At 39.0% G+C, this 11,703-nt stretch overlaps 1 protein-coding gene across 1 annotated transcript; it reads left to right on the top strand.

Annotated features, from left to right (window-relative positions):
* Positions 1-3,215: 3,215 nt before the first annotated feature.
* Positions 3,216-8,526, top strand: LOC109175038. Its single transcript, XM_019324295.1, has 2 exons — positions 3,216-3,276; positions 7,790-8,526. The coding sequence occupies exons 1-2, from the start codon at positions 3,216-3,218 to the stop codon at positions 8,524-8,526; spliced, it is 798 nt and encodes a 265-aa protein (XP_019179840.1).
* Positions 8,527-11,703: the final 3,177 nt, after the last annotated feature.

The raw sequence follows: 11,703 nt of genomic DNA, 5'->3' as shown, positions 1-11,703 counted from the left end.
TGTAAAATTTAAATCTGATCAATCTTTTAATCAATCTGAGCCATTCATTTGATTAAAATCTGTGACTGCCATTTTTTCTACCCATTATAGGCCTAACTCTCTTGGTCTCTTATTAGTATATATATATATATATATATATATATATATATATATATATATATATATATATATTCTCATACGTATATGCGTATCCCAGTCTGTCTTTGTATAATAATAATAATAATAATAATAATAATAATATATTATTATTATTATTATTATTATTATTATTATTATTATTAGGATTAGGATTAGGTTTCTTGGTTGGCAAATTATATTATGCACCGCGGTGCATAATCGATTATGCACCGCGCGTCTTTTTTTTTAAATGAAAATTAACAGTGTTTATTTCTGTCGTTTCGCACCCTTTTGCAAAAAGTAACTCTATTATTCAGTGTCATTTTGTATACACTGCAGTTTCAGTTGAACACAACTACAGTTTTATTTCGATATAACTATAGTTTCATTCGATATTTATAGACTCAAATATGTGAAAATGTTATTTAATTTTATTTTATATACACTATAGTTTTATTAAAACACAACTACATGATCATTTTGATATAATTACAGCTTCATTGTACAATATACACTCAAATATGTGAAATGTTATTCAGTTTCAGTTTATATACACTGCAGTTTCATTTCACTATAACTACAGTATCATTTTGATATAACTGCAGTGTCGGTTTGGATATATTGTAGTGTCAGTTTAATAAACCAAACAAACGGACTCCGTTAACTCTAACAGCGGGCCGTTTCTTTACTTAAAGAAACGGCGCCGTATATGAGCCGCGGTGCATAATCGATTATGCACCGCGATTTATAATATAACAACTGTTCTTGGTTTAGGTGGGTCAAGGTTAAGTATGTTTGGGCTTGGGCTACACTATACTTATTGGACCTATAGGGTATATATATTTGGTTTTGGATTTGGACAACGGTCCATGATCCACCGTGGGTCATATCAACCAATTAATGGGGATTAAATCCCTTTTTAATTGTTCTTGGCGGAATTAATTTTCATAATTAATTCCGGGTTGAGGGATCGTAACACGGGGTGTTACACGCACGTTTCCGTCGCAGGTGAAGGGGGTGCACCGCCGGCTATCACGTCGTGGGTACCGGATACAGGAGCCTCTACGCATGCCACTCCAGATTTCGGCGTGATCACGCATTCCGAGGACTACCACGGTGACGACGTTCTACGAGTGGGTAATGGCACAGGTTTGGCGATCTCGCGTGTCGGTCATGCAGTAATTCCTTCGATTTCCAAATCGTTAAAGTTGTCTAATGTTTTACATGTTCCAAAATTGTCTGTCTCGTTATTATCTGTCAATCGTTTCACTAAAGATAATAACTATTACTTTGAATTTCACCCTACCTTTTTTGTTGTGAAGAACTGCAACACGCAGGCGGTACTTCTTAAAGGACCAAGCTCGAGGGGCTTGTACTCGTTGTCCATTCCAAAGTCCCACTATGCTTTTGTCTCTGCTCGTGCCTCTTCCGTGGTTTGGTTCCAAAGTCCCACAAGCAATCATGTGCCTATACGCACGAACAAAACGGGCGTGTCGAGCGCCAGCATCGGGATATTGTCGAGACCGGTTTGGCTTTGATGGCTCAAGCGTCTGTCCCGTAGCGTTATTGGGACCACACTTTTGAAACAGCCACTTACCTTATAAATCACTTACCGTCCTCCTCACTCCAGATTGATACACCATACTTTCGCTTATATCAGTCACCACCCTCTTACACATACCTACGTGTCTTCGGGTATCTTTGCTTCCCATATCTTCGCCCCTATAACCGTCATAAAATAGAATACCGGTTAAGTCCGTGTGTCTTCTTAAGTTACCCACCGTCTTTTAGGAGTTACCGCTGCATGGATCTAAACACCGGGAAAACCTATATTTGTCGCCGTGTCCGCTTTGATGAAACTAACTTTCCTTTTGCAACAGTGGGTTCCTTACAGACCGAAGCACAACCATCCGAGCCCAGCTTACCGTGGGGGTCTAGTCCCCGTTCTCCATAGCGGTGGCTGCGCCGTCCCGATTCTGCCTCCTCCTGCCAACACGGGTGCCAACATGGGTTTGTCTCCGACTCATGCACCCTTAACCAAAAGGCGGGGGCCTAGGGCCCAGCCTCAAGAGCGGGCTCATGTTATGCGGCTCTGGCACATGACGCAGGGCACTGGGGAGCAATTTCATGCTCTTACTATGTCTACCGACGACCCCACTTGCTATTCTCAGGCAGTTGGCCACCCGCAATGGCGGGGCGCTATGGACCAAGAGTTCAATGCGTTGCTGCACAACAACACGTGGACACTATTTCCCGCTACACCGAACATGAACATTGTAGGGTGCAAATGGGTTTTTCGCACCAAGCGAAATGTCGATGGCACGGTGGAGCGCTACAAGCCCGGGTTAGTGGCCAAAGGTTTCAATCAAGTGGCAGGCGAGGATTTCTTTGAGACGTTTAGCCCGGTGGTAAAACCGACCACGGTTCGGATATTGCTCTCATTAGCCATATCTCGCAAGTGGACACTCCGCCAGTTGGATGTCCATAACGCCTTTCTGAACGGGCACCTGGCAGAAACAGTCTATATGCGGCAACCACCGAGATATGAGGATCCCGATCGCCCTGATCACATCTGTCACTTACAGCATTCCCTATATGGGCTGAAACAGGAACCTCGGGCATTATTCAAATGCCTACATGATTTCTTGCTTCTCACAGGTTTTATTGCTTCGAAGACAGATGTTTCCCTATTCCACTACTCGGTTGGGGATTCAAGGGTTTTCTTACTCGTTTATGTGGACGACATCATCATGCTCGGGAATGATGCTGCCTTGGTCGATTCTCTGCTGTGTCAACTAGCTACGGCGTTCAAAATCCGGGACCTTGGCAAACCCACGTTCTTTCTCGGTATAGAGACGTTGGGCATTCCGGAGGGCATGATTCTGTCGCAACGCCGTTATATGCGTGATATTCTCCAGCGGGCAAGTATGACCGACTGCAAGCCACTGGCTACTCCGGCATCCGTGACTTAACCTGTCTGTCAGTCCACCGATTAGTTTGCCAACCCGACGCATTACCGTCGTCTAGCTGGGGCCCTACAGTACCTCACCATTGCTCGCCCGGATCTATCCTATTCTGTCAACCGATTCTGCCAGTTTATGCATTCTCCTATTGAAGAACACTGGGGGCTACTAAAGCGTGTCCTCCGCTATATCAGAGGTACTTTAGATTACGGACTCCGCATCTCCACTTCGGCGTCCTTCGATATTCATGCCTACTCGGACTCCGACTAGGCCGGCTGTCCAGTCGATCGGAAATCCATCAGTGGCTATGCCGTGTTTTTGGGTCAAATCTTATCTCCTGGGTCTCCCGAAAACAACGCACAGTGGCGCACTCTTCGACAGAAGATGAATACAAAGGCCTCGCTGATGTGTGTGCCGAGGTCACCTGGGTTGTGTCTTTGTTGCGAGAGCTTGGCTTGGGTCTTACCACGGCGCCCATGTTGTGGTGTGACAATCTGGGACGCGTGAATCCGGTTTTTCATGCCCGCACCAAACATGCCGATGTTGACTACCACTTTGTCCGGGATAAAGTATCGGCTGGTGAGTTCCAGGTTCATTTTGTGTCTACCAAAGATCAGCTCGCAGATATCTTCACCAAACCGCTTCCAGCAGCACAGTTCGGTGCTCTTCGTGACAAGCTCAATGTAGTCCCACACCAACCTTGCGCCTCAGGGGGAGTATTAAACTATACTATTATTATGTATTTTATTATGTACATTTTGTAGCTTAAGTTAATGATCTAGTCTTAAGCCTATTAGTTAGCTCTCTCTCCTAAGAGTATTATTGTAACCTGAATTCTGTTAGTGAATAGAATCATCGCTTCCACTCTCATCTGCATGACTATGTAATAGGTATTACATTTGGTCATTGACTATTAATATTTTCAAATTAGGTGCATGACTTTGTAATTTGTATCACATTTAGTTTTATCGTCCAATCTTCCGTTCAACTATTGGTGGAATTTCAACTGGAAAATTAATTTTTCTAGCAATAATTTGCAAAAACTACTCTTTTAATTAGAATATATTATTTTTTTCATTGAAATTCCGAAAATAGTTGGCTGGAAACTTGGCTACAAAATTGGACGCCAGGACCAAATGTGAGACAAATTTCATATCCTGCACCTAATTTAAAAATATTAATAATCAATGACCAAATGTGATATAAATTACATAGTCATACACCTAAATAGAAAATATTAATAGTCAATAACCAAATTTGATACATGTCTAATAAACAAAAGGATCAAAAGTGAATTTTTTGTAACTCAAACTACATTATTTTGTTGGAAAAATAAAGTAATTCGGTCATTTAACTTTAAAATGTGTGCAATTATAAGTCATCATAACTGCAAAAATCATGTAATCAAACCATTAAAGTTACAAAAATTGTACAATTCTTAATATCAATAAGTTACCACAAGTAAACATTAGGTGATTTGGTAGTGGGGAATAAGATTAGTGTTGATGTGGTGTCTAATAATGTATTTGTATAATTCATTTTTTCAATAACATGACACTTATTCAATTTCCATGCTACCCTAATTAAATATCCAATTAACTTTCAAAATAATAATAATAATAATAATAATAATAATAATAATAATAATAATAATAATAATAATAATCCGTAACAAAATTTTAAAAATCTTCTTCTTCTTCGAAATTGATTTGTTGTAACTTGTCTCTATCACAAATACTACATAGCAGTGAGAGTTCGATCTATTACAGTTAGTTGCATCAGTTATAGGTTAGTTAGAAAGTAGTTAAGAAATCAGTTGTCTCCTATCTTGGTGTAAATAAAAGTCTGATTCCAGACTTGCAGAACAGTTGTTGAAAATGGTTTTTTGTACTCTTGCTTCAATGAAACAGTAACCTCTAGGTAGGATCAGCGTAAAAAATCTGGAAAACCTTGGAGTCGCGTTTCAGTGAAGCCGACGTTTTTCGCGTCTCAGATCTACACGCTGAGATTCATCAGACTCGACAAGGAGATCTCAGTGTAGGTGCATATTTCGCCAAACTAAAATCCCTATGGGATGAGCTGCAAGCCATAAGAGTGATAAGACCTCTTCCTACCTGCAGCTGTGCACGAAGGTGTAATTGTGGCCTCCAGTGTATTGAGGGGATTGAGAGACAACTATGCCTCAGTCCAGTCGCAGATCCTGATGATGAAGCCCCCAACTCCATTTGGATAGTGACAATCCCGAAGTCGAAATTTAACAATGGAATGAGTTTCTGCTCTCAGTCACGTGCAGGGACTGTCTTCCTTACTCAAGCTTCCTTTTTATTTTAGTTTACTTAATCTTTAAACTTGAAATCCACCTTATTTGTTATCCGTTACTATTATTATAACATTAGGATAAGTTATGACAGACCTCTCACATAGGGGAGCAATCCGATACCAGTGGACCACAAGCCACTTGGTTAATAAACATAGGGTTTATTTCGTTGGGTTTTGTTTCCTAATTAAGTGCTCAATGGCAGTTTGCATTTGATCATAATGGATACTACTCGCGCTAATGAGAACATATCATTATGGTTGGTGTTTTTCTGTTATTGAGTGGTAGTGCTTGCACCAAGTGGGAGAATGTAACGTTTATCCGTTACTATTATTATAACAATAGGATAAGTTATGATAATATTCATTATTTGATATGTGGTGCAACACTAATAACCTAATAGCTAGACTACTATTATGATTAGGAGTCTAGTTAGGGTTTAGGAGACCTAAAGACAATCAACCACAATGATGGCCAGTGGTTATATAAGGTCACTAGTCCTCTCACTGCTCACACTACATACCTCATACACCATCTAGAGAGAGCTGAGTAAAGTGAGAGACAAAATACTCGTTATCTCTGCAGCAGTCCGGATCGCTCAACCGTATCAAGAACTATGGCTGGAGGTTAGTCGAACCTATTATCACATATTATAGTGATGCATGTGATATTTTAGTCTAACAGTTGGTATCAGTCACCATAAATAATCTCTGCCTAGTTTTTTTAATTGCTTAAATATTTACATATGTTGTATACGATTTTGTATAATTGAGATACATATGTGAATATTCTTGAGTTCGCAATTAAATTATTTGGGTTGCTGGAAATTTGGAGTTTTCTTTTTCCGCATTAAGTATTAAAAACAAAAAAAAAAATAATTGGATAATTCAGTTTTGGCTTGGCTGCTGCTTCGTCGCTGTGCTACTGCCTCTTCATGAAGAAGATGAATGAAGATGGATGATAATTAATGTAATGGGCCAGGTCTGGCCCAATTGGGTCAGACTTGGACCCATCATTAAAAAAAATATATTTTTACTGGGCATGTTATGATTTTGGGCCAAATCTAAATTGATATTTGGACTACATCAATTCATTCAGTCTAACATCTTCATCATATTTGGACTTCTTCTAATTAAATTATCCAATTGAAATTTTTTTTATTAAGTCTATTATTAAATTATTATTCAACTTTGAATAATTATTCGGTTTTTAATTTTTCAGTTGAATTTTAATTTAATAATGTTTTTCAGTTTAAATTGTATTAAGTGTTGCAATTTAATTGTGGAGTATTTTGTGAGTAATATGCATAATCTGAGCATGCTATTTATGTCTTTATTGCAATAATTATTTGATTGTTATAATTATATGCCTATAGAAAAGCATGTTCATTAAGAAAAATTTAGAGCCTTTTAGGTCTGAATTATATGCTTTGCATGATTTAGTGCCTTTAGCTGAATCAGTGACTTTCAGGTTAGATTATTCATATTATTACTCAATCTTCAGTTATTACTCCACTCGTGTTTTATAAAGTTTCTAAAGCACATAAAGTACATAAACAATTCTTCGTAGTTTACCCTATTCAAAGCCTTATCCATAGGTGAAACTACAACTCTTTAGATCTCTCAAACGATTTTATTTCAAAAATGAGAAGCATGAATTAGGGAAGTTTATTGGGGAGGAATACTAGTTCTATGGCCCTGGCTTAAAAGCCTTGTTGCTACTAGTCCCCTTGTGACGCTACTCTGTCTAAGGAGTTGGTTTTTAACCGAGCTTCGTCTCGACCAACTTTCCTGGGAGTATACCTAAGGATTGTCTATCATATTTTGGTTTAATCTGTTTGTTTATTAGGTTTTCTTGCTAATGTGATTATGTTCTTTGGTTAATTAAAGAGTAGCCACAGCATCTTTAATTTTTCCAAAATTACATATTAAGTTTTACTCACATAAAGTTAATGCAAGAATATTGTAATTCACTCTGCGTGATATGGCAAAATTTAGCCCACATGCAATTTTGTTATATTTTTAGGGTTAATTAGGATGAAATACCATGCTATGATCATAATTTACCCACATGGATTATGTATCGGCATATAGTTTTGGTAGTTTTGTCATTAAGGGTGGAAAAATTAAAATCGCACCCATTCCGTTTCCACCATTCAGTTTTGGTAAATTCATTATGCGTTAAAATTTAGCCCACAGGCAATTTTTATGGCATCCGAATTTATCTTTTGCATAATTTTACATTGGTAATATTATGTATTTCAGTGTCTCTCTCTAATTTTGTGCCTCGAAAAATTCTAACCAAGCTTTCAATTTTCTTTTTACAGTCACTCTTCCAATCACTCAATCAATAACAATTGATATTCCTATCCTTAATTATGATAATCACAAAGAGTGGAAAGACGCTGTTCTATTGAATTTGGGAATATTGGGATTTGATTATGCTCTCCACAATGAGAAGCCTGCTAAGCTTACTGCGGAAAGCACTGAGGAACAAAAAACGTTATACGAGCGATGGGCAACAGCTAATCGCTTGGGCGTATTCCTCATTAAGTCCAAAATTTCCAGAGAGATTCGTGGTCCCGTCGATGATATTGAGGAAATTAAGCCATTACTCAAGGGTATCGATGATCAATTTGTTGACGCGAACAAATCTCTGGCAAGTGCCCTGATAATGCAGTTTATCAATATGCGTCTTTCCACTGTCAAGGGAATGCGGAAACACATCATACAGCTCAGGGACATTGCGGCTCAATTGAAGAAGTTGAAGATTATTCTTCCAGATGCCTTTGTGGTGCACTTTGCACTAAATACCCTATCTCAGAACTATAATGCATTTAAAATTTTCTATAATACACATAAGGATGAATGGTCTATCAATCAATTGATTACCATGTGTACTCAAGAGGAAACACGGCTTATAACTGAGCTTGGGGAAAGTGCTTTAATGGCCACAACAAGGCCTAAAAGAATGTCTGGAAAGCCTAAGGGACTTACCATGGCTGCTAAGGGGAAACAAACCCCGAAAGCAGACATTAAGAAGATACAAAAGTGTTTCTTTTACAAAAAAAAGGGGACACATGAAGAAAGATTGTATCAAGTTTCAGAAATGGATGTCCCAAAAATGTAACATTTCATCTTCTTTCGTTTGTTTCGAATCTAACATGTCAGAAGTTAATACTAATTCCTGGTGGGTTGACTCTGGTTCAACAATCCACATTGCAAACTCTTTGCAAGATATGACAAAACTGAGACAGCCAATGGGAACTGAGTGTAGCATCTTCTCTGGAAACAAGATTGCGTCACCAGTAGAAGCTGTCGGAGTTTGCAATTTAGTTTTGGACAATGGCTTTGTATTGACGTTAGAAAAGACTTTTTATGTTCCTAGTTTTTCTAGGAACTTAGTTTCAGTATCTAGACTTGTACCCTTCGGATATTCTTTTGAATTTAATGCCAATGATTTCAAGTTATTTCGTTATTCTACTTGTGTTGGTACTGGTACAATGTCTGATGGTCTTTTCCGTCTTAAATTAAAGAATGATTCAGTTTACAATTCTGTACATGTTCAAGACGGCACCAAACGGTGTAGTATTAACGACAATTCCTCAATGTTGTGGCATCGGAGATTAGGTCATATCCCCCTTGAGCGTATTAAAAGGTTGGTAAAGGATGAAGTACTTTCTACTCTAGACTATACTGACTTTGAGACTTGTATTGACTGCATTAAGGGTAAGCAGACAAACAAGTCAAAGAAAGGTGCCAATAGAAGTTCAACGTTGTCGGAAATTATTCATACTGACATATTTTGTCCTGATATGACAATGCCTGGTCAGAGATATTTCATCACCTTTATTGATGACTTCTCAAGATTTTCCTATGTGTACTTACTTCATCATAAACATGAAGCATTGGATGCCTTTAAATCATTTAAAATTGAAGTTGAAAACCAATGTAACAGGAAAATACACATAGTTAGGTCTGATAGGGGTGGTGAATACTATGGTAGATATACTGAGAATGGACAAGCACCTGGTCCCTTTGCTAAGTTTCTTCAAGAGCATGGGATTGTTGCCCAATACACCATGCCTGGTTCTCCGGACCAAAATGGTGTAGCTGAAAGAAGAAACCAGACCCTTCTGGATATGGTGCGGAGTATGCTTAGCAACTCTAAGCTTCCGAAGTCGTTGTGGGATGTAGCACTTAAGACGGCAACGTATATATTAAACCGTGTTCCAACCAAGGCTATCCCTAAGACACCGTTTGAGTTATTCAAAGGTTGGAAACCGAGTTTGCAACATATGCGTGTTTGGGGATGTCCGTCTGAGGTGATGATATATAACCCACACGAGAAGAAACTTGACCCAAGGACGATTAGTGCTTTCTTTATTGGATATGCGCAATCCTCTAAAGGTTATAGGTTCTATTGTCCATCTGATACTACTAGGATAGTGGAATCAAGGAATGCTAAATTTCTTGAAGATGACTCGATTAGTGAGAGTGATCGGTTTAAGGACTTAGTTCCTTCCTTCGATCATATTGACTCTCGACCTTCTACGTCATCTGGTGGGGTTGTACTTATTCGCAGTGCTCCTTTAGTTCTGCCTGCAGATATACCACCTACCGTTGAGATTCCACAAACTGTTGAGGATCAACCTTTGGAAGAACCAGTTCAGGACTTACAGCAACTGCCTGAACTAGATTTCGAACCAATGGTTGAACCAACTCAGGATATACAGCAAGATTCTGAGCCGATGCAGACTGAACCAATTCAAGAACTGCCACCAGTTCCTGAAGAGGTAGTTGCCCCGCAACCTATACAAGGTGATGAGGGTCCAACCTTAAGACGGTCTACTCGGATAAGGCGATCAGCAGTTCCTAGTTATTATGTTTCGTATCTACAAGAATTTGACATAGGGGCAGAAAATGATCCTGAAACATTCTCTCAAGCCACAAATTGTGCACAGTCTGACTTATGGTTAGAAGCCATGAAAGATGAAATGAATTCCATGAAGGACAATGGAGTTTGGGATCTTGTTGAGTTGCCTAATGGGGCCAAGGCCATTGGCTGTAAATGGGTTTTTAAGACTAAAAGAAACTCATTAGGCAACATTGAGAGATACAAGGCCCGGCTTGTTGCCAAGGGATTTACTCAAAAAGAAGGAATCGATTACAATGAGACATTTTCTCCTGTATCAAAGAAAGATTCACTTCGGATCATTCTGGCATTAGTTGCACATTTTAATCTTGAGTTGCAACAAATGGATGTGAAAATCGCTTTCCTAAATGGTGATCTAGAAGAGGAGGTTTATATGAAACAACCTGAAGGTTTCTCTTCTAGGGGTGGTGAGCATTAGTATGTAAGCTTAAGAAATCCATATACGGTTTAAAACAAGCCTCCCGTCAATGGTATATCAAATTCAATGGGGTAATTTCTTCATTTGGTTTTGTTGAAAATCCCTCAGATAACTGTATATACCAAAAGGTGAGTGGGAGTAAAATTTTCTTTCTTGTTTTATATGTGGATGACATCTTACTTGCCACCAATGATAAGGGGATGCTTCGTGATGTGAAACAATTTCTTTCTAAGAACTTTGATATGAAGGATATGGGTGATGCCTCTTATGTTATTGGCATTAAAATCCAGAGAGATAGGTCCCGGGGTATACTGGGTTTATCTCAAGAAACCTATATAAACAAAGTTTTAGAGAGATTTCATATGCAAAATTGTTCACCAAACGCTGCTCCCATATCTAAGGGGGATAAATTCAGTTTGGACCAATGTTCGAAAAATGATTTGGAGAAGGAATCCATGGAGAACATCCCTTATGCTGCAGCAGTTGGATGTCTTGGATATATTCAAGTCTGTACGAGGCCGGATATTGCTTTTGCGGTTGGAATGCTAGGGCGTTACCAACACAATCCGGGGTTAGACCATTGGAGAGCTGTAAAGAAGGTTCTAAGGTATCTCAAAGGAACCAAAGGTTACAAGTTTGGGTTTAGGCAGACCGACAATTTAGATCTTGTCGGTTATTCAGACGTAGACTTCGCTGGCTGTGTTGATTCTCGAAAATCAACTTCTGGGTGCGTCTTCATTATGGCCGGTGGGGCTATCTCATGGAGAAGTGTTAAACAGTCTTTAATAGCTACTTCTACCATGGAAGCCGAGCCCTGTTTCAAGGCTACTTCACAGGGTGTTTGGCTAAAGAATTTTATCTCTGGGCTTAGAATTATGGATTCTATATCTAAGCCATTGAAAGTCTACTGTGACAACTCAGCTGCAGTCTTCCTAGCTAAGAACGACAAAAGT

This window comes from Ipomoea nil, unplaced genomic scaffold, assembly GCF_001879475.1.
Source record: "Ipomoea nil cultivar Tokyo-kokei standard unplaced genomic scaffold, Asagao_1.1 scaffold0681, whole genome shotgun sequence".
In the NCBI taxonomy this organism is placed as follows: Eukaryota; Viridiplantae; Streptophyta; class Magnoliopsida; order Solanales; family Convolvulaceae; genus Ipomoea; species Ipomoea nil.
Note: the sequence above shows the minus strand (reverse complement) of the source record. Positions and strands in the feature narration are given on the sequence as shown.